The sequence below is a fragment of the Lycium ferocissimum genome, chromosome 11, assembly GCF_029784015.1.
Source record: "Lycium ferocissimum isolate CSIRO_LF1 chromosome 11, AGI_CSIRO_Lferr_CH_V1, whole genome shotgun sequence".
NCBI lineage: Eukaryota > Viridiplantae > Streptophyta > Magnoliopsida > Solanales > Solanaceae > Lycium > Lycium ferocissimum.
In genome coordinates this window covers 26,427,399-26,450,220 of record NC_081352.1, presented here as the reverse complement: position 1 = coordinate 26,450,220, position 22,822 = coordinate 26,427,399, and the positions used below count along the sequence as shown (strand labels likewise).

Here is a 22,822-nt window from a genome sequence, read left to right as displayed (position 1 = left end):
ACATCCCCCCTCGGTTGGATTAAAATTAGAACCAGGGGGGGGCCCCCCCAACCCCCAGCCCTTGGCCTTTTCAGAAATAATTTTTCCAACTTCTAGCCCCTAATTTTCCTTAATATTTCCACACCACTAAAATTCATAGGCAACTTGTGCATTACACAAAATCGAAAAATAGCCTTGTCCTTAACTTGTCGCAACTAGCTTAAAATATTCCAATATACAAAATACGGGATATAACAAACATTCCTATGAGATAGCTATTAAAACATTCGTGGACATGGAAGGCTAAGAATCATGTTCTGGATCTCCTAATGAAATGTGTACCAACAGTGACCATGAGGGAAATCTGGAAAGCCAGATGAGGTGTCAAGTATGGTAAGGAAACACTTAATACTAGAAAGACCAGATCATATCTCTTTTACTTTATCACAGGTAATTATCAACCAGTTTACCAAAGTCAACCTGAATCAAAATTGGGATACCATTGCTGCACTAGTGAGGAGCACAATAACACAAAAGAGAATCATAACTGTGAGATGTATCAAGCCTTCAATCAGTTTTGTGAAGATCAATTTAGATGGTAGTTGTAAAAATAACAAATATGGAGGGGGAGGGATGATAAGTGACAATGAAGGTCATATGATATATACCTATTCCCTGAACCTAGGAACTGGCACCAGTAATTGGGCTGAGGCAGTTACCTTACTACATGGAGTTAAATGGTGCACTAACAATGGATATGAGGTGATTCTAATTGAAAGGGATTCAAAACTTTTGGTATATTGTGTTAATGAACTTCCCTACACTCTTTGAAAGATCCAAAAAGAAGTGGAAGAACTTAAAGAGCTTATGATTGATGTAGGCTTCATTCGACAACATTGCTATAGAGAGGCTAATAAAGTAGCTGATAAGTTAGCATCTTTGAGCTATTCAATCTCCAATGTCAAAACTTATGAGTTGTTTGCTGATCTACCTAGAGAAATCAAAGGACTCATGACCATGAATAGATGGAATATGGCTTCATTCAGAACAGTAAATAAGAAAAAGAAAAAAGATTACTTGGGATTCTCCTTGAGTCTTATCCTACTGTTTATATATAGAAGTGAAAATACTTTTGTAACTCTTGGTACTTTGGTTTTCATAGTAATATGACCAATTATCCAAGCATTGTTTGTGCATTTACCTCATCTCAATTAGAATTTTACTATCCTTCAAATCTGAGTAGGGAGAAGTAAGCCACTTTTTGTAACTCCCTCAGATCATAGTGTAAGTTTTTGGTTGGAAGATGAACAAAATGTGTCACGACCCAACCAGGGGCCGTGACGGGTGCCCGGAGCTACCCTACCGGGCACCACCCATCATACTCGTCGTCAAACTCTTCCTAAATATACATTACTCTCAGCACTGGACTTGTCATAATACAATCATTATCATTTCCAAAATACGTCCACTTTTATGCACCTAAGCCCACGAGGCTGTCAAAAATGATATACAAATATACACTGTAGTAATCTTGAGCCATCTACTACCCACACATAAGTATCTACGAGACTACGGGAATACTAAGACATAAGGATCGGACAGACCCCGCCGTACCCAATACATGTACACGGATATACCCAAAATCTGCAACTCGGAGTAGTGGAGTGCTCCCGTATATATATATGTCGAACGAGCTCTTAGGAATCCGGTCCGTCTCCCTGTTCACTCAAATGGGCATGAATACAACGTCAAAAAAGAAAGGACGTCGGTACGAGCAATGTACCGAGTATGTGGGCATGAGTAATACTAATGTAATAAAGAGATAACGAAACATGAAACAAGGATATAACCTGTACGTCAATTGCCTCTTAAGGCGAATAAGATGCCTGCTTAACTTTTTAACGAAAACACATGTCATGCATATCAAATGTACCATCATCGTTAACCCGCGTCCGGGTAACTATCGCACGCCGCCCACTAGTGGTGTCATGTCCGACCCTCTAGGCACGGTGTAATCATAAGCAGCCCGTCTTCGCGGTGTCATGTCCGGCCAAATAGGCACGGTGTCATAAGCAGCTCGTCTTAGCGGTGTCATGTCCGGCCGAATGGGCACGGTGTAATCTCCTCATTTTATACTTATCATAAAGCATGCATTAGGAATCAATTAAAAGCTACAACTTTATCGGGGTGACATAAGGTCGAGAACCCCCAATACCATTATGGAGTAGTCATGATTATCTTATTTCACCTTGAAGGAACTACCGTTATAAGGTGAGTCTAGCAACAATGAATAACATCAAGGAATCCTGTGAGGATTATTAACATCATAAGAATATAATATCGTAAGCTTTGGAATCTCTAGACTTAGAATCATCATCATCATTGATCATTTTCATAATATATCTCTTATCTTTATCTCATAAGTAGTTCTTAATAGTCATAGACTCATAGTTGCCGGAATATGAGAACATCATGAAAAGTTAAAGGAAGTCATATTATAGGAGTCATGCCTTAGAAAAAGAAGGGACTAGCCTCACATACCTTTGCGTCTCTCCAACTTTATCAATTAAACGCTTTTGCTCCGATGTTCACGATTCTATCTTCAAGAGAATTTGTACTAAGATTAGATAATCGGAAACATGTTTAAGCTTAAGCTAAAGCTAATGAAAATTCCTGGCAAAGATCTCCTTTGTTTCTATAACTTTCTCCATATAATATAACAACTCCCAATCATCAACAACATACCCACAATATCATAATCAATGAACTCTGTTAAGTTGGTCATTATTCAATTCCCAAAATTCCTTCTCAAAGTCATTTATAACCATAGCTATAATACAACACCACATTCATCCTCATATAATGCTTCTCTAATATTCTTAAGACCATTCATAACAAGATTATACTCATAACATGTCAAGAATCATGATTCATATCAACTATTATTCAAACACACCATTGTTTCCACATTTGAACTCCATATTCCACTTTCTTCCTCAATCCAAGCCTTTCAACCATTCAATATTCTTACTAACATGTAATGATCATAAAACTCACCTTAGATTATGTAGAAATGGGTTTTGGATGGAAATGCTTCACTTGAAGAAAACCCTAGCTCCACTTCCAAAGAAATTCTTGACTTCTAGCAATCCTAAAGAGCTTGTACACTTGATTTCCTTGGATTAATGTTGTTGATCTTTGATTTGCCTTGGATTTATGTAAATGAAGTGTGGAGAAGGTTCTAGAGGTGTGGAGAGGGTTTTTTTGGGAGTATTTAGGGTCTGTTGGTGATGAAAAAATGGGAAAAAAATGAAGTGGGCCAAACATATATGTAACTTGGAACTTTTCCACCGACACCAACTTACGGTGGACATACGGTTCGTATGTCATACTTACGGTTCGTATGTCTGACCGTATGTTGGCCAAAATTCCGCACAACTCTCTGATGTTGTTTTACGCCTCTCAGACATGACAGACGGACGTATGTCACTTTTACAGTCCATATGTGGGGCCGTATCTCTGCCCAGTCAACAAACTTTCACGAAAAGTACTTTCTTCGATTATCTTAGCCTCAGAACCTTTAGGGTACATGCTTAATAATTGTCAAAAGTCTTTCTTTAACCTGATAGGGGTATCATAGCCTCTCTGGACTTACATTAGTTTGCTTACGACATAATCGACGCGAAAATTTTCAAGGTGTAACAAAATGCATAAAATTTAAAGTTTAAAAACAAAGTACGGAAAAGGTCAAATATTACCCTGTACTATCGGAAAAGGGCCAAATATATCCCTCGTTATACTTTAAGTCCAAATATACCCCTATTGCTATACTTTGAGCACAAACATACCCCTCTAACGTTAAAGTTGTCCAAGTTGGACATCCAATCCTACATGGCAATGACATTTGCTGAGGTGGATGCCACCTATCATGCCATCTCAACACCCCAACCCATTTTACCCCTACCCTCAATTTATTTTTCCACCTCTAAAATTTCCTCCTCCTCTAACACTGTGTCAAAAATGGGGATAGCTTGCCTAAATTACATTTCCACAGAGATGGAACTTCAACATTTCTCCATACCGAACACACCCTAAGTGTAGTTCAACTATAGCAGGTTACCTAACTTCTTTTTTTAGAAACAACAGTCACCTATGTAGTTCTAAGTGTGACATGATGGTGAAAATGTGGATGTAAATTAAACCGATCAAAATCAGAATTGTAATAGTATTATTTTTCTCACAGAAATAACAAAGAAAAAAGAAGACTGGTAACTTATTTCTCAATAATGATGTGGGAATTAATTATTCAATTTTCAGAGAGTTCACCCATGTACGGTAATCAATGCACTCAGCTAGACAGAAATGGGGAAAGAATTTTCTTTTTTTGACATGGTAGTGAAGGGAGAGGAAATTTTAGAGGCGGAAAAATAAATTGAGGGGAGGGATAAAATGAGTTAGGGAAGGCGGTACGCACGCGACATCCATCTCATCAAACATTACACTCACATGATTAGATGTCCACTGGACAACTTTAATCTATGGAGGTTATATTTGAACCAATTGTATAACAGCTGAGGTATATTTGAATCTAAAGTATAAAAAAGAATATATTTGACCATTTTCTAATAGCACAGGGGTATATTTGTCCCTTTTCGCTTTCTTATCTTACCTAAACACAATAAAAGTGAAGCCAATCCAAACATGAGGTTAGAGCCCGTTTGGATTGCTTAGCCATTTTTAACTTATTTGGGTCTTTGGTAAAATAGAAAACAGCTTAAATAAAGTTAAAAAGTGCTTAAAATAAGCCAAGACCAAGAAGTCGCTCAACCCCAACTTATTATTTTTTGACTTAAAAGCCATTTTGGTTTGACCAACAACTTTACCCTTTTATCCTTTATATTTTCTGTTAATTTTTATACTACCCTTACTTCTAAAAATCCTTTAAGCACTTTTATCCAAATACGTAACTGTTTATTTATAAAATAATTTTCAGCATTAAAAAGTACTTTAAACACTTTATGCTTAAAAGCCACTTTTTTCCAGCTAATCCAAACGACTCTTAGTGTAATTAACCCAATCTTTCTCTTTTTGCTTAGTAGGCGTTTGGACATGCGATTTCATCTCATGAGATGAAATCATAAGATGAAATCAGCGTTTGGACATGCGATTTCATCTCTGATTTCATCTCATGAGATGAAATCCCAAATCATCCAATTTAAAATCATGATTTCAAAAAATATAAAAATAAAATTTGACCCATACATTTATATTTTGTAAAAAAGGATCCATAAGTTGGTAGATATATTTACCAATCATGTTTACCAACCATTTATATTAAATATTAATATGCAAATTGGTAAAATATTTTATTGAACTAAAATTTTAAAGAGTAGTTACATTACTATTCATGTTAAATTTTCATTCTTATTAAACTAAAGTTTGATCAATTGATATTATATTTTTAGAAAGCGCCTTCTAAGTAGTCATATTAATTTTATTAACTATAATTTACTCATTGGCAGAAATTGTATAAGAATTGAATTTTTTTTAATAGTTTTCATAACTCATGAGATTTTTATATTTATAATAAATATTACAATTTAAGAAATTCAAATTGCATGTCCGAACATTATTTCAAGGTCATGTCCAAACGGCCCCTAATTGAAGTACTTTTAATATTTAACACTTCTCTCTCACTAAACCAGTCCGTACCCTCCTCTTTCCCCTTTTCATTTCATTTAAGAACAAGAAAAGAACCTTCAATTCGATCCCAATTACTGGAAAATCCCTATTTCACTCATCAAATTAGGGCATCTAATGGATGCATCTTTAACTCTCTCTCTTTCTCAATCCAATTCCAATAACACTCAAGAAAACCTAATCGGTTCATACTTCTTAGAACAATGGCGACTCAAATCCAAAACCCGACCCGATTCCCCAAAACCCGACCCGATGGAATTAGACGAAGAAGAAAATGAAGAGTTACCAACTGAACTGGATACTGTGAATAGTTCGGGCGGGTTTTCAATTGTTGGACCCGATAAACTTTCGGTGCAATACCCTAATGTGAATTTACATGGACATGATGTTGGTGTTGTTCAAGCTAATAAGGCTGCCCCTTGTAAAAGGCTTGTTTATTATTTTGAAATGTATGTGAAAAATGGTGGTACTAAGGGGCAAATTGCTATTGGTTTTACTAATCCTGGTTTCAAATTGCGTCGCCAACCTGGGTAATTTTACTTTAATTTTGATCGTAATTGTAGTTCCTTTATGAAAATGAATGAATTTTATGATCTTCTTGTTTTAAGTCTTTTAACTATATGGTCTTTATTACTCCCCTGTTCCAATTTAAGTGTCTTAGTTTGACTGAGCACGGAGTTTAAGAAACAAGTGAGACTTTTGAATCTTGTGGGCTTAAATTAAAGATGTGTAGTCCTTTATATCCTGTGATCTAAATGTTGAAATGTTTGTGAAAAATGGTGGTATTAAAGGCCAAATTGCTATTGGGTTTACTACTTCTGGTTTCAAATTGCGTCGCCAACCTGGGTAATTTTACTTTAATTTTGATTGTAATTGTAGTTCCTTTATGAAAATGAATGAATTTTATGATCTTCTTGTTTTAGCTATATAGTCTTTATTACTCCCTCTGTCCCAATTTAAGTGTCTTAGTTTGAACTGGGCATGGAGTTTAAGAAACAAAGTTAGACCTTTGAATCTTGTGGCCTTAAACTTGCGACGTAGAATGTTTGAGTTGGAAAACTTACTAAATATAGCTAATCAAAAAGGAAAGTAGGCTTGATTCTAATCAAAAAGCTTAAATTGGGAGGGAGGGAGGGAGTACTTTGAATAGTTCGGGTGGGTTTTCGGTTGTGGGAGCTGATAAACTATTAGTACATTACCCTAATGTGAATCTAAATGGAAATGATGTTGGTGTTGTTCAAGCTAATAAGGCTGCCCCTTGTAAAAGGCTTGAATGTTTGTGAAAAATGGTGGTACTAAGGGGCAAATTGCTATTGGGTTTACTACTCCTGGATTTAAATTGCGTCTCCAACCTGGGTAATTTTACTCTCTTGGACTTTAATTTGATTGAAATTGTAGCACTCTTATGGAAATGAATGAGTTTTATGATCTTCTTGTCTTAACTATATGGTCTTTATTACTCCCTCTATCCCAATTTAAGTGTCTTAGTTTGACTGGGTACGGAGTTTAAGAAACAAAGTAAGGCTTTTGAATCTTGTGGGCTTGACTTAAAAATGTGTGTAGTCCTTTAAATCTTGTGGTCTTAAAACTTGATATGTAGAATGCTGGAATTGGAAAACTTACTAAATATAGAAAGAGGCACTCAACAGACCAAAATAGAAAGTAAGCTTGATTCTAATCACAAAGCTTAAATTGGGAAGGAGGGAGTGCTTTGAATAGTTCGGGTGGGTTTTCGGTTGTGGGAGCTGATAAACTTTCGGTGCATTATCCTAATGTGAATCTTCATGGACATGATGTTGGTGTTGTTCAAGCTAATAAGGCTGGTCCTCGTAAAAAACTTGTTTATTATTTTGAAATGTTTGTGAAAAATGGTGGTACTAAAGGCCAAATTGCTATTGGGTTTACTACACCTGGATATGAATTGCGTCGCCAACCTGGGTAAATTTACTTTAATTTTGATCGTAATTGTAGTTCCTTTATGAAAATGAATGAATTTTATGATCTTCTTGTTTTAACTATGTAGTCTTTATTACTCCCCCTGTCCCAATTTAAGTGTCTTAGTTTGAACTGGGCATGGAGTTTAAGAAACAAAGTTAGACCTTTGAATCTTGTGGCCTTAAACTTGCGATGTAGAGTGTTTGAGTTGGAAAACTTACTAAATATAGAAAGGGGCACTCTTTCTGGGACAGACCAAAAAGGAAAGTAAGCTTGATTCTAATCACAAAGCTTAAATTGGCAGGGAGGGATTACTTCGATGGTTCTGGCGGGTTTTCAATTGTTGGACCCGATAAACTTTCAGTACAATACCCTAATGTGAATCTACATGGACATAATGCTGGTGTTGTTCAAGCTAATAAGGCTGCTCCTTGTAAAAGACTTGTTTATTGTTTTGAGACTTTTGTGAAAAATGCTGGTACTAAGGGGCAAATTGCCATTGGGTTTACTACTCCTGGATTCAAATTGCGTCGTCAACCTGGGTAATTTTACTTTAATTTTGATCGTAATTGTAGTTCCTTTATGAAAATGAATGAATTTTATGATCTTCCTGTTTTAACTATATGGTAATGAATTTTGTGATCTTCTTGTTTTAACTATATGGTAATGAATTTTATGATCTTCTTGTTTTAACTATATGATCTTTATTACTCACCTGTCCCAATTTAAGTGTCTTAGTTTGACTGGGCACGGAGTTTAAGAAATAATGTGAGACTTTTGAATCTTGTGGGCTTAAATTAAAAGCTGTGTAGTCCTTTAAATCTTGTGGTCTTAAAACTTGTGACGCAGAATGTTGGAGTTGGAAAACTTACTAAATATAGAAAGGGGCACTCTTTCTGGAACAAACCAAAAAGGAAGTAGGCTTGATTCTAATCACAAAGCTTGAATTGGGAGGGAGGGAGTACTTTGAATAGTTCGGGTGGGTTTTCGGTTGTGGGAGTTGATAAACTATCAGTACATTACGCTAAAGTGAATCTACATGGACATGATGTTGGTGTTGTTCAAGCTAATAGGGCTGCTCCTTGTAAAAGACTTGTTTATTATTTTGAGATGTTTGTGAAAAATGGGGGTACTAAGGGGCAAATTGCCATTGGGTTTACAACTCCTGGTTTTAAATTGCATCGTCAACCTGGGTAATTTTACTTTCTTGAACTTTAATTTGATCATCTTGTTATTTAACTTTATAGCCTTTATTACCTTTTCACGGGGTATGTTGTTGTTGTATTATTTATTACCTTTTCACTGGGTTTGTTGTTGTTGTTGTTGTAGTATTTATTACCTTTTCACTGGGTATGTTGTTGCTGTAGTATTTATTGCCTTTTCATTTCAACTCTAATCGTCGCCAACCCGGGTATTGTACTTTCTTGGGCATTAATTTGATCGTAATTGTAGCTCCTTTGTTAAAATGAATGAATTTTATCATCTTCTTGCTTTAAATTTATAGTCTTTATTAGTTTTAGTTTCAATTCTAATCGTAAAGCTTGATTCTTGTCCTCTAGTGTGATGGGATAGATGTGGGGGTTGGGTGGGGCGAAAATCTACTAGATCAATCGAGTAGCAATCTCTCTAGTTTTAACCAAATTGCCATTGGGTTCACTATCCTGGATACTTTGAATAGTTCGGGTGGGTTTTCGGTTGTGGGAGCCGATAAACTATCAGTGCAATACCCTAATGCGAATTTACATGGGCATGATGTTGGTGTTGTTCAAGCTAATAAGACTGCCCCTCGTAAAAGACTTGTTTACTATTTTGAAATGTTTGTGAAAAATGGTGGTACTAAAGGCCAAATTGCTATTGGGTTTACTACTCCTGGATTTAAATTGCGTCGCCAACCTGGGTAATTTTACTTTCTTGGACTTTAATTTTGATACTAATATAATCTTTATTGCTTTTAATTTCAATTCTAATTGCCTTTTCACTGGGTATGTTGTTCTTGTAGTAGTAGTAATTATTACCTTTATAATTTCAACTCTAATCGTCGCCTAACCTGGGTATGGTATTTTCTTGGACATTAATTTGTTCGTAATTGTAGCTCCTTCATTAAAATGAATGAATTTTATCATCTTCTTGCTTTAAATTTATAGGCTTTATTAGTTTTAGTTTGAATTCTAATCTCAAAGCTTGATTCTTGTCCTCTAGTCTGATGGGATAGATTTGGGTGGGGTGAAAATTCTAGATCAACCGAGTAGCAATCTCTCTAGGACTTTAAGTACATTACCCTAGTGTGAATCTTCATGGACATGATTTGGTGTAGTTCAAGCTAATTGTGCCTCGCCTTCGAAAAGGCTTGTTTATTATTTTGAGATGTTTGTGAAAAATGGTGGTGTGAAAGGTCCAATTGCAATTGGTTTCACTACTCCTGGATTTAAATTGCGTCGTCAACCTGGGTAATTTTACTTTCCTGGACTCTAATTTTTGATCGTAATATAGAAAATGAAAGAATTTTACATCTTGTTGTTTTAACTATGGAAAGTTTCTTAGTTATTGTACAACAATAAAAAATACTCCACTATATTATTTGAGTTCTCTGCCAAATTAGATGGAGTGGGGAAGATTAGAACTATTTTCACTTAGTTAAGTAGACATATGTAATGAATCTAAACACATACCAATTGTCTAACATGGCACTATTTGTCTTTTCTATGGTTCATTGTTTATGTAACGTAGACAGAGGAATTGCATTGGAGGAGTGATATTTTGTTGTTTGATCATTATCTTCCGGAATTTATTTTTGATCTTTCTATGTTTGTCAGCTGGGAATCAAACAGTTATGGATATCATGGTGATGATGGACAGCTTTACCGTGGTCAAGGAAAGGGAGAGGATTTTGGCCCAGTTTACTCAACAGGTGATACTGTTGGTGGTGGCATCAATTATGCTTCTCAAGAACTCTTTTTCACGTAAGAATTTATCTAGTTTTACCTCTTCTATAAGGGTGCTCGTGTCCATTGCTAGATGATTTTGGCTGGGCTTATAAAAAAATAGTCTTAACTCTTTGCAGTATAATTTCTGGACTCAAGAATTTGTGCTTTATTTATTTTAATGCCAGGAAAAATGGAGCTGTTGTAGGAACGGTTTTCAAGGATGTAAAGGGGCCATTATTTCCTACGGTTGCAGTTCACAGCCAAAATGAAGAGTATGTCGATGGATCCTTATCGTCTATACCTTGAACTTTTTATTTTCCTCACTATTCGTCTAACATAAATTACGGTTGGCAAAATTCATCTTTTCGAGCATCGTGTTCTCAAAGCACTTACTGTACTGACATTTTTTTGGGGGTTTTTTGCCTCCAACAGCCTTTGTCTGAAAGATTGATAAGATGACTTGCAATGCCATTCAAATTATGTATCTGATAATCTGAATATAGTTCCTTATTAAAAATTTGCTGACTCATGCTGCAATATTGTTCTCCACAACCTTTCATTATCTTTCTTATTATCAGTGTAGTCCTTTAACCCCATTCCAGACCTCTTTTTTTCGGATCAGTGCAATCCTCTTTTTTTCTTCATGAAATATATCAAGGCTGTGAACTATGTAGAAGACTCTAGCCCTGAGTTTTTATTCCTTTGATGCTACCTTTTCTTGTTAAATTAAGACAAATTGGCATTGAACTTGCTATGCTTTAAAGAATTAGCTTCCTAAGTCATTTTTCTTTTAGTTCCCCCAGCCTTGTGCTCTTTCAAACAACAGGTAGAGATGTAGAGTAAGGAGTATATAGCATTATTGACACATGCATGTTCTTGAATGTGGAGAATGCTGAACTTGACATGCATAACTGTGAGCTTTCTGAATTTCCCCCAGTTACTTCTCTGTATTTTTTTTTTTTTTTTTTGAAACTGGTAACTTTAGTTACTTCTCTGTATTATATTGGTTAAGTTTCATATATTTTGTGAAATGCTTAAACAGTGTTGGAGCTTATTCATGGGTTAAGAAACAGAATTTTTACATCAAAAAGAAAACCACCCAAAAAAAGAAAACATAAGTTTCACTAGTAATTACATGAGGGCTTGCTTTACGTACGAATCCATTTTAAGATATCAGCTGACACCCTACTTGGCTAATCTTAAAACTAAAGGCATGCAATCTACTAATTTCCCATCATCTTGCAGAAGCATTAGAAGGTTTTCTTCTTTTAAGCTAGTGGTATAAGAGCCTTTTTTGCAATTTGGATTTAGAAATGAGGTAATCTTTCATCCTTCAGAAGAAATGTCGGTAGCTTTTCCGTAACTGCTTTTTTCGTTGGCCACTATTTAAGTTTAGGATGGGGGCTTAGGAGTTTTCTTGTTTGACATTGACTCACAAATGATAGATCAGTTTTTGGTAAGAAATTACACTAATATTGCACTAAACCGGTGTCAAAGTATTTAGGACAAATAATGATTGGCTGTGGCCCACAGTTAGCTAACAAGTTATATCAGTCGTCTATATCAATAGTTTTTTTGTCTCATTACAAAAGAAGAAGAAGAAACAAGAACTATCTTTCAAGTTATTTATATCCTTTTCAATCTTTTTTTCCATCTCATTCCACACTATTTCTCACAACAGCCAAATCATGCTTGACATAAAGTATCAAGAGAGAATGTCCGCGAATTCTTGAGCGCGTGGAGTTTCCCTTGCTATTTGAACTCTGCTAACCTTAATAGTCCTCTGTATTTTGTTCTTTTGGTGTAAGTAGGAAACTTCCTGTTGATAGAGATAATTGCTGTGTGTGTACTAGTAAAAAACTTCCATTTAATAATGAAATATGATTTGTCGAAATGAAAACAAATAATCTGTAGTTCTATAATTAGTTCTAGGTTGATGCTCTCAGCAATAGCTGTGTTGATCCTTGGCTAGTGTATCCAAACCCTGATTTAGTAGAATGCATCATCAAATTTAGCATTTCTGACTTCTTGAAGTTATTTGTTAATTTACTATCACAGGGTTACCATCAACTTTGGGAAGGATCCATTTGTTTTTGATCTTAAGGTAAAGATCCTTCTCTTTTAATTTAGTTGAATAGTTCTCCTTTGCTCTTTCATAAACTATAAGCTGGATGTGATAAATGTAACTGAGCCTTTTACCTTCGGGTGGGACTGTCGTTGGTCTCCTCTCCTATTAATTATGCTTGTGATGCTGTGTGCTTCCATTTTCAAGTCAATCTCAAATTGACAGTAGATGCTGATTGTTACTACTATGTATCAGTCCTTAAATATGACAAATGCATGTTTGTACACTCATCTTTATGCCTTAGGTAGGTTATGGTCTCGACAACTTTTCTTGATAGTCTGTCATTGCTGCTGATTCATAAGATATGTGTATCATTGTTAGTTGAAATACAGTTGCTGGTCTATGTTACAGGAAACAAATTGAAAGCACAATTTTCAGAAATAAGGGGATAAAAAGCCTGAACATATTTTAAGTATTAATATACTGGTTTTTGCTTTCTTTGTTTAGGCATATGAAGCGCAGGAAAGGGCAAAACAGCATTCAACTATTGAAAAATTGTCTATACCTCAGAATGCCAGTTATGGGTAAGTAATCTCTCCATCCGATTGCTATTACCGTTATAATTATAGTTTTTAAATAAAGATGAGCGGTCCCATTAGTAAAGAATAAAGATAGTGTTCGAATACTTTCTATCTAGCATAATATTCAGCAAGTAATAAACAGTGAAGAGAAAGAAGTTCTGATCCAAGGAAGGTGGACGACATTTTAGGACGGACTGACAAAGTCGCCTAGGGTATGGTCAATAAAGTGGGGGAGAACCATGAGGTCTTAGAATCAAATCTCAGTGGGGTTGAAAAACACTAGGTGAGATTTCTTTCCAGCTGCCTAGCCTTGGTGGTCAGAGATACCTGGTACCTGCGCTGATAGGATGTAGCATGTACCCGGTAGAATAGACGAGGTGTGAGAAAGTTGGCCCGGACACCACCGTGAGAAAAAAAAAAAAAAAAATAGGACGGTGAATGAGGCTCATTGAAGTTACTATATCTATTTTCTTCCGGATAAAAGGGGTGCATGATTTTTATATTGTCTCAATTTAGATCTGAAGAGATGGGTAGATAACGGAGTTTCAACACACATTGAAGAACAAGGAGAATCAATAATGGACATCTGTACTTGGCAACTGTGTCTTTACCTATCACATATCCAATTATTGTCCTCATAGGGTTTTTGTAAGAATATGGGGCTGAATGAGTTTAAGACATGACCACTGTAGGTTCATACATCCAGTAAATATACCCAACAATCCAAAGGTGATTACCTTTTCTTTTTAATTTTTTTGTAATATTCTCTAAACAACATAAAAGGTAATAATAATGCTCCAAAGAAACCATTATTATTTACCTTTAACGAAAAAGCTCAAAAGACACTGTTCATTACTGTTAGAGCATTTATCTGGAACAGCTAGTAGTTATGCTGTGAGGCAATTATCTCATACACTTGTAGAGATTTAAAGAAGCAATGCCTTAGTTTAGATTCAAAATTATATAGGGACGGGGTTGGCATTTTTGAGAGAAAAGTTAAACCTCCTTGGTTTAGCGGATCTTTTGGACTAGCCACATGGTTTGAGGTCCAAAATTGTATTAGGTCGGGGTTGGCATTTTTGAGAGAAAAGTTAAACCTCCATGGTTTAACGGATCTTTTGGACTAGCCACATGGTTTTTTGGAAATTTTTGGAAATTTTTGAATGATGGGACTCAATATTTAAATGTGCTTAGTCGGGCATCACGAAGAATTATTTGATAACTGAAAGACCAAAGTCATAATTTATTTTGATAGTCGAAATCAAAGATAATGAAATAAATAGTGGTAGACTGGTAGTGCATCTTTGCTGAGATACTCTAGTCTCCTAGATATCAGGATGAGTGTGTCTTTGATAATCAAGTAGATTTGAGTGATTTTTACCCCATATTCTGCTGAATCTTGCTTCTGACCTGAAAGAAAAGGAGTGGCGGAAGTGTTTAGACTGTTGAATTAACAGAGTAGTTAAAACACTTCTACTTAATTTCTTTCTGCATATTGCATGTCATTACTATTGGAAATGCATTTCTATTTTTCTAACGGGTTTTTAACATCAGAATTGTTCGCTCATATTTACAACATTATGGATATGAAGATACACTGAGAACGTTTGATGTTGAAAGTCAAAGTACTCTTCCGCCCATCTCCTTTGTTCAAGAAAACGGCTTTGCAGAGGACATGAATACGTATTCATTAAATCAGAGGAAGGTTCTTCGTCAGGTATGAAATTGGAAGCATCTTTTTTCTACCATGATGATATTAATGTGTGATGCCATGATACACATTAATCACCTGGTTTATAATGCTGTGGGTGCCTGCCTTTTCCCTTCTTTCAGTTGCTGGATTGAGAGAAACTAATCGATCTTTAACTTCGTTTATTTCCTCCTCTACTGTTTCTTACTCCTTGTAAAAGAAACCATGGAAGACATAATGAAAAGAGGGAGTAAGAAAGAGAAATTGGGTGGGATTAGTTATTATTTGCGATGGGTAGAAAAGGACACAGGTAAATAAGAGTGCTCTTTGTATAGAGTGAGAGAAGTTCTGTTGGCTGGTGCAAAGATGTTTTATGTTGTGTATTTCTTCTCCTTTCACCAGACCCCAGGTTGTGGGATTTCACTGGGTTGTTGTTGTATTTCTTCTCCTTTCTCTTATGCTTTTATCAAACACGAAGGACTGGATAATGTTTAACTCTTTTACTTATCAAAAAAGATATTGTTTGACCCTCCTCTTGCTTTCCCTTTTGTTACATGGTTCCCAAGAAAAAAAGAAGCCATTCTTCAGAGGACACAAATTTTTCCTCATTTCTGTTGCTTTTTTTTTCGTTAACTAATTTAAATATTTGATGGAAGTGGAAATAACTAATTGAATAGTTTGTCAAGACAAATAAAGTCATCTGGTGAAAGAATCTACAGGTGCTGATTCTGAATGGAAGTGGATAAGAGAAGAATATAAGCTTTCAGCAATGTTTTTAACTATGTATCAGGAATTATAAAGACAATATTAGGTGATATCATTGTCTAATTTTTCAGTTTGAAACCAGTCTGGAATTCTGATGTTCAAGAATTTTCGTACTTGTCACTTAGTGCTATTGAGGATGACTATTCACACAAACAGCTTCCATTCTCTCTTTAAGTGATACGAGTGTAAAATCTTTTGATCAACGGCCTTTTTCCTCTTCAAATATCTTGAAGGAACATCTAATTTAACTTTTGGAGGATATTTCTGATGGTCCCTTTCTTCAACCCCTTCCTTCTAAGAAAAGAAAATTTATAAGGTCGAAGAAAATAGAAAAGAAAAAGATCGTAGCTTATCAGTTAATGGAAGCTTTCGTATGCATAACAGTTTTAAGACTATTGACAAGTGAAAGTATAGCTATAACTCAGCCTTTTGGCTAAGATCAAGTGTAGTATTTGGTCCTATCAGTTTTAAGACTATTACCAAGTGAAGGAATAGCTTAGTAGAAAAAACCCTACACCTCCGACATAAGATTGGCTGTTTGAATCACCTGGGGAGTAAAGCAGGAAAGGACCATCATTAATTTCCTGGGTAGTGGGGTCTGGGGGACGGTTTACCATATTAAAAGATCGGAGTGTTCTCTCTTTGACAAAGCAAAGTTTAACACATAAATGTAGTCTCTGGTAAGATATAATATCAAAAACTTCTGTTCCTCTGGACAGATTAGTCGACGAACAACCAGTAACTTTCTACCATCCATTATTGTTCTTCTCTTCTTGTTAAATACTTGTTTTGGTTCCATATTATTTTCAGATCTGCACAAAACAATGTCATTAACTCTCCTCCCCGCGCACACTCCAAAGGAAAATCATTATGGAACTTCCATCTGTTGGCTTTTTAACCCGTCCGACCTGCTCTATATAGTTGTCATTTTGTTGATATAGAAATGATACTTACAGGAATGTTATTTTTGTTTAAACAGCTAATTCGGAATGGTCAAATTGGTGATGCATTTGGAAAACTAAGAGAGTGGTATCCACAGATGGTCCAGGTGGTTTTCTGTTGGTTGATATTGTCAAACGTCACATTACTCCTGTTGATCTTCATTCACCTCCCTTTACCTTTTGACACACTGTGTTGTTAAACTTCCATACTTAATGTCAGTTGATGTAAAATTTTGCGTCCTTAAATATCGACCCGCAATTCATGCTTTTCGTTTTCTACCTTTTAAATTAGTTCTATTTTTCTCAAATTTTTCCTTCTTTTGTTTCTTGACATTAGTTTAATAGATATATATGCATGGTGGTCAACTTATTCTTATCTAATATTGTGTAAGCACATAAGATGTAGATGTGGACATGAAAAGATAATTTTTGTTTTAAACTCCAGATTGTTTCTTGAACGTCACAAGAAAAAGTAGAACACTTGTCAAAAAATATGAAAGGAATTTTTTTTTGAAACTGGTAGCTATTGTATAGATACATACATGTACTCATCTGAGTCTATCTGATTACACCAAAAACATAATAGCAAAAGACAATTCAATTTGATCTTCTGCAAACTATTCTATGTATTTTAAATTCATCTTGAGTTCCTCTCCTTCCAGATTGTCCACCAGATGCAAGCAGGGACTATTCTCCATCTGCTCTGTTCTTTGCCATAGATCCTGCTTCCTCCCAACTTTGTAAAGCTTCTGTAATCTTTCCAGGCATGATCCAGGATATGCCTTTAAGGTTAAAGAAAAATCTCCACAGCTGTCCTGTCACTTTGCAATATAGGAATATATGGCTAACTGTCTCTGCTTTAACTCAAACAAAAAGCATTTGGGACACATTGTGATCTTTCTTTTCATTGGTGAGGACAGCTTCCTTAGCCAAGAGCCATACAAAACAAGCTACTTTGTGTGGGATATTAGCTCTCCAAATGTGCTTCCAAGGCCAATTATCACACTGCTGATTAGACTGATTTATCAGCCTGTATGCTACGTTCACCTTGAAATCACCACTGTTGTTACCTTGCCACCTCAATTCACCTTGAAATCACGACTGAATTGTGCAAGGATGCTATAAAGTTCAGTTACCCTGTCCATCTCCCAATCATTGAGTAATCTTCTAAAAGTAATATCCCAACCTTGAGGTGTCCATAGTTCTGCTATAATCTTCTAGTGGTGAATCACAAGATTGAATATGTCTGGAAAGTGTATTTTAGGAATCCCTATTTCATGCCAATTGTCCTCCCAGAAGCTAGTTTTGATACCGTCATAAATTTTGATCTTTGTTTTTCCAGAAACGTAAATATATAGTGCCTATAATCTCTGTTGTGCTGAACTATTTAGAGTTCATTCAGAAGAATTTATAGATGCTTGTTTCATTGGAAAAAAAAAAGAACTTCTACTATAATCGTTAACCTTTTTTTTTTCCCTTTTCCGGTTCATTACTGAAGCGCGTCTTAGTTTAAACTACTTTCTAATAAAGTCACTTAAAATTTGCATAAATTATCAATCAAGCTACTTGAATGTGGATCACATGGTACTTGTAACAGTTAAAGCAATATAAATTATAAGTAACAAGCACGTCACTTTAACACCTAAAACTGGAATGTATCAATAAATTACGTGGTATATTACAATTTTTCTTATGAACAATAATTCCTTATAAGAGAGGATGTTACTGAAATTTTTTAAGCTGTACTTGGCATGTTCTATAAAACTGGTTGACAATGAGCTTTTCAATAAGTCGCAGTTTGCTCGCGGATTACCTTGAGTTATGATGAACTAGTTTACCATTCTTTTGTCCACAATGTGTCAAACAACTTGTATTTTGACTCACTTTTCTTTTGCTGATATCTTTAGGATGGCACATCAGCTATATGCTTTCTGCTTCACTGTCAAAATTTCATTGAGCTAGTACGGGTAAGTTGTTTGTACACATGGTTTTGCTGCTTCATGTTTCTCTCTTATGTATAAAACTTGTAGCTGCAGGACAAATGACTGCAGCAACCCATAAGCAAAGGGCTTAAATTTCCGACTTCTTGGACCAAGAATCTTGGTGAAAATTCAAATCTTTTTTTAGTGTGGAATCATAGTGAGAAGAATTTAGGTTCATGCTAGAGATTAGGCAGGACACAAAAGCTTAAAGTAGACAGAGTGCATGAAAAAGAAAGAAAGCTCATACTAGTTCACTATGTCTCCTGGATTCTTCAGTTTTCTTCATGTACTCATGTCGAACAGGTGTGACAAGGATGTGGGTCTTTTATATGGATTTCTCAAAATACAGTGGAAGGTAGCAAAAGACTTGATGTATTCGTACTGAACGCGCACCCATAAATGATTCATGTGATATAGTTAGTTTTCTAAAGTGCTTAAGCGATCTTTAACAACACTGATCTGGTGCTTTACCTTATCAAAATGTCTTCTGACTAAAATTGAAACAGAATGTGTTTGCGTTGATAACATATACCAGTGTTATTAAAAGCGAAAAGCGCAAAAAAGCTCTAAGGTTAGCTGGGGCTTTAAGCGCAAAGCACAAGTAAAGTGTGGGCTTTAATGAAAAAAGGCGCAATGGTGAAAAAACACAAATATATATATGTTTAGTCCAAGACTAATAATAATAAGCATGAACAACAAATATATTGACAAAGAAATTGTAAAAACATTACAGTAAAGTGAAATATCAATTATCTAGTATCACCTCTTCAAGAGAGCCTCATTGTCAAGGAAAAGTATGTCTTAGAGCCTTGTTGATCACACTGAAGCGCAAATAAAGCGAGGCGAAGTGCTCAACATGTTTTGAGCCTCGCTTCAGGGCTTAAGCGCGCCTTTGACAACACTGATATATACTCCCTCCGTTTCAATTTATGTGAACCCGTTTGACTGGGCACGGAGTTTAAGAAAGAAGAGAAGACTTTTAAACTTGTGGTCCTAAATGAGTCACATATATTTTGTGTGGCTATAAATCATTGCATAAAGGTAAAAGTGTTTCCAAATATAGAAAGTGGTCATTCTTTTTGGCACGGACTAATAAGGAAATAGGTTCACATAAATTGAAACAGAGGGAGTATGTATCTCCAAAGAAATGAACATTTTGGTACTTCCTTTGACATCGTTTAGATGCATCCTCTAATTATTCTATTCCTGGACTCTTTCTAGGATTGTATAAGCATGTCAGTTGTTGGCTAATCTTCAGAATATGTATTTCATTTGTATTTTATGGTGCCATATCTTCAAATAATTAGGATACAATCAGAAGTTTTACTTGTCATCTGTAGGTTGGAAAGCTTGAAGAAGCTGTGTTATATGGCAGGACTGAATTTGAAAAATTCTACAAGTTGGGAGACTATGATGACTTGGTCAAGGTACTGGAGGAAATTCTGTTAACCCTTTTGTGGCTGTGTTACTGATTAGCATTATATTAGTATGAGCCGCCTCACTGAAAAAAAGGGTATAAAGTTTTCTCATTTGCAAATATCTGTTCATTGTAGTACTGAGCTAATGAATTCTATTATTTTATCCTCATAGGTTGTTGTTGTTGTATCCTCATATACAATTTGTGTATTACGTACACATCTAAGTTTCAAAATATGTAGAGCAGTAACAGCTTATGTCCTAGACATGACCTTGGATAGGAGGCTGTGGAGGACACGGATTAGGGTAGAAGGTTAGTAGGTATTAGAGGGTTGTCTCGGTTGCCCTTCCATACTACTAGTCGTAGTATTTCTCTTATAGTTTCTTGTCATTTGATTGCAGTTACTATCTGTTGTTTCTCGTACTTTGATTATCGTATTATTCTGTTTGTTACTGTTCCTTTTTTTCCCTTTTTTTTCAGAATACTTTGTCTTGCTTTTATAGTTCTTTGCAATAGTTGCATCTTTCCCGTTATTTCTTATTTGGGTCTGATTTGATATGCTTTTCCTTGAGCCGAGGTCTATCGGAAACAGTCTCTCTACCTCCCAAGGTAGGGGTAAGGTTTGCATACACTCTACCCTCCCCATAACCCATTCGTGGGATTACACTGGGTATGTTGTTGTATGTAGAGCGGTAACATTTTCGTCAAGAAAACACATTTTCATCAAAAGCATCTTTGGTTTTTCTCCTTCCATATGACACGGCATGCACAAGCAGGGACTTTTATCAACAGTTACCTCAGTTCCTTCCTACATCTGTACCCTATCCAGCAGCAAAAGAGTTCATTCACAGTCATGGCCGTTACCCATCTTACCTCAAATATATTCAGAAAAAGATTCCAAATTTTCCTTTGTTAGGATCTGTATGATTATTCTAGAGTATTGTAGATACAATATATAGCTTAATCTCAATTTACCAGTTTCAAAAAAAATATATAGCTTAATCAAAGATAATATACCCCAAATAGGTTGTTGGTTGAGAACCAATCTCTCAACCAAGTATACCTGCCAGCAATTGAATTTCAGTCATCCCATTTACTGAAAATAATAGGTTCTTCCTCCATTTTACATGTTGTCTAGACAGTCCTTCAAAAACAGTTAAGATTAAGGTTGTGTTTGATATGGAGGAAAACATTTTCTAGAAAATCTTTTTCAATTTTCCCATGTTTGATTGGTCAAAATGTTTTAAAAAACATTTTCTCTAGGAAAACAAGTTCCTTAAAATTGAGGAAAATGATTTCCCTAAGGGAACTAAGGAAACAAGTTCCATAAGTGACATTCCAAGTTCAATTGTCTCCCTCCCCACCCAACGCCCCAACCGCCACCCCTTGACCACCCCATCCCACCACCTTGTGTTTTGCTAGATTACATGTAAATGCTCTTTGGATAATATTTTCTTGCTTGCTTACCAAACACTAGAAAATAAGTAAGAGACCCACTTGTTTTCCAAGAAAACATTTTCCTTCATGCCAAACACACCCTAAGCTTAGGTGCCTTAATTGCTCCAACTGAGTATCACAGAACACCAGAGAATCAATCTCCCTATAACAACTATTATTTGAACTTCCTTTTAGCCATCCTCGTTGAGTGGCAGGCTTTATCATCCTGCTGAGCCCTTATGTGTCCTCTGTTTATTGCAGATTATATAACTAATAATAGTCCGTGTCTTACCTAACATTTCAACAAAATTTTCTTTGCCTTGCTTTTGTACTGTCCAGCACCGTTGTCTTTTCATGATCCAGAAGCCTAATAGTTACTACCATTTATGTCTTTGTATCTAATGTTATCCTGAGCAAATATTGTTTCATATTGTTTCTCTGTCTATGTCATCATAGGATTGTGCTGCTCTGCTGGCATATGAACAACCACAAAAATCCTCTGTCGGGTATCTTTTAGGAGATTCACAGCGAGAAATTGTGGCTGATGCTGTCAATGCAACGGTTTTGTCAACGAATCCTAGCGTGAAAGATTCAAGAGAGTGCTTACATTCACGTCTAGACCGGCTACTCAGGCAGCTAAGTGCTAGCTTCTTGGAGAAAAGGTCCTTGAACGGGGATCAGGGTGAAGGTTTCCATCTACATAGAATACTTAACAGTGGTAGGAAAGGCTGAGAGGTAGTCGGCTTGTGTTCCAGCCCACTCTCAACCCATGTATATGCTCAACCAATGTTCTTTCAAGTCACTATTGGGGGAAATGCCCCTCGGTGACCAGCATACGTGCTGTGTAGAGTCGTATGTACTTCGTTGAGTTGTAGTAACCATTCATTTTCTGGAATATTGGTTTGTCTTCATTTCATGCCCCCACGGCGGTAAACCTTCTGTAGTTCGTGCACATCGAATGGTCGAATTCTCTACTCCAGGATAATGCCATCCGAGGTTCTATCGGATAGCTTTTGTACAGATTATTTTTTTTAATTCAGTAGATGTTTTTGTGTAAGCTGACCCTTCATGTTTGATCCGAACAACTTTTTGGAAATCATAATTGTTGAAAGAAGGCAGATTGATGATGTTGTTTCTTTGCTTAGAAACCCCTAAAAGGGGCAGTAAGTGTTGAGACTGGAGGAATGTAAGAACCCAAACAGGGAAAAAAGAGAGGGTAAATTGTGCTAGACACCCCATATAAATATCACTCGGTTTTTAGATAAATCAAATGCGTTTCTAAATTAAACCCTGAGCATCCCCATATTAAGAAAATCCTACACATTTTTTTCCCTTCATATAATAGTTAATAGGCCAAATACCTAGAAATGAAAATTGAAGCCAATTTTGAGGGCTGTCTTTATAAA

At 35.9% G+C, this 22,822-nt stretch overlaps 2 protein-coding genes across 3 annotated transcripts in view; one reads left to right on the top strand and one right to left on the bottom strand.

Annotated features, from left to right (window-relative positions):
* Positions 1–10,005, bottom strand: part of LOC132037778 (serine/arginine-rich splicing factor SR45a-like) — a 71,511-nt gene extending 61,506 nt beyond the window's left edge. Inside the window, exon 1 of the mRNA XM_059428391.1 lies at positions 9,996–10,005. The gene's annotated coding sequence lies outside the window, so the exon portion shown is untranslated. The remainder of the gene's footprint in view (positions 1–9,995) is intronic.
* LOC132037777 (ran-binding protein M homolog) lies at positions 5,685–22,545 on the top strand. 2 transcript variants are annotated; one of them, XM_059428390.1, is made up of 10 exons: positions 5,685–6,209; positions 10,428–10,574; positions 10,724–10,810; positions 12,597–12,642; positions 13,111–13,187; positions 14,739–14,901; positions 16,619–16,687; positions 18,488–18,547; positions 19,903–20,075; positions 21,873–22,011. In XM_059428390.1, the coding sequence occupies exons 1-9, from the start codon at positions 5,797–5,799 to the stop codon at positions 20,032–20,034; spliced, it is 1,194 nt and encodes a 397-aa protein (XP_059284373.1). In that variant the 5' UTR covers positions 5,685–5,796; the 3' UTR covers positions 20,035–20,075; positions 21,873–22,011. The 2 variants fall into 2 exon arrangements, with proteins under 2 accessions (XP_059284373.1, XP_059284372.1); XM_059428389.1 differs by having other exon boundaries at positions 5,688–6,209; positions 19,903–19,989; positions 21,873–22,545.
* The last annotated feature ends 277 nt before the right edge of the window (positions 22,546–22,822 follow it).

Excerpts from the sequence above, each read along its gene's own strand:
- LOC132037777 (XM_059428389.1), top strand. The coding sequence starts at position 5,797 with ATGGATGCATCTTTAACTCTCTCTCTTTCTCAATCCAATTCCAATAAC. Across the intron at positions 10,811-12,596 it reads GTTCACAGCCAAAATGAAGA|GGTTACCATCAACTTTGGGA; the intron begins GTATGTCGATGG and ends TTACTATCACAG. Across the intron at positions 13,188-14,738 it reads CCTCAGAATGCCAGTTATGG|AATTGTTCGCTCATATTTAC; the intron begins GTAAGTAATCTC and ends TTTTAACATCAG.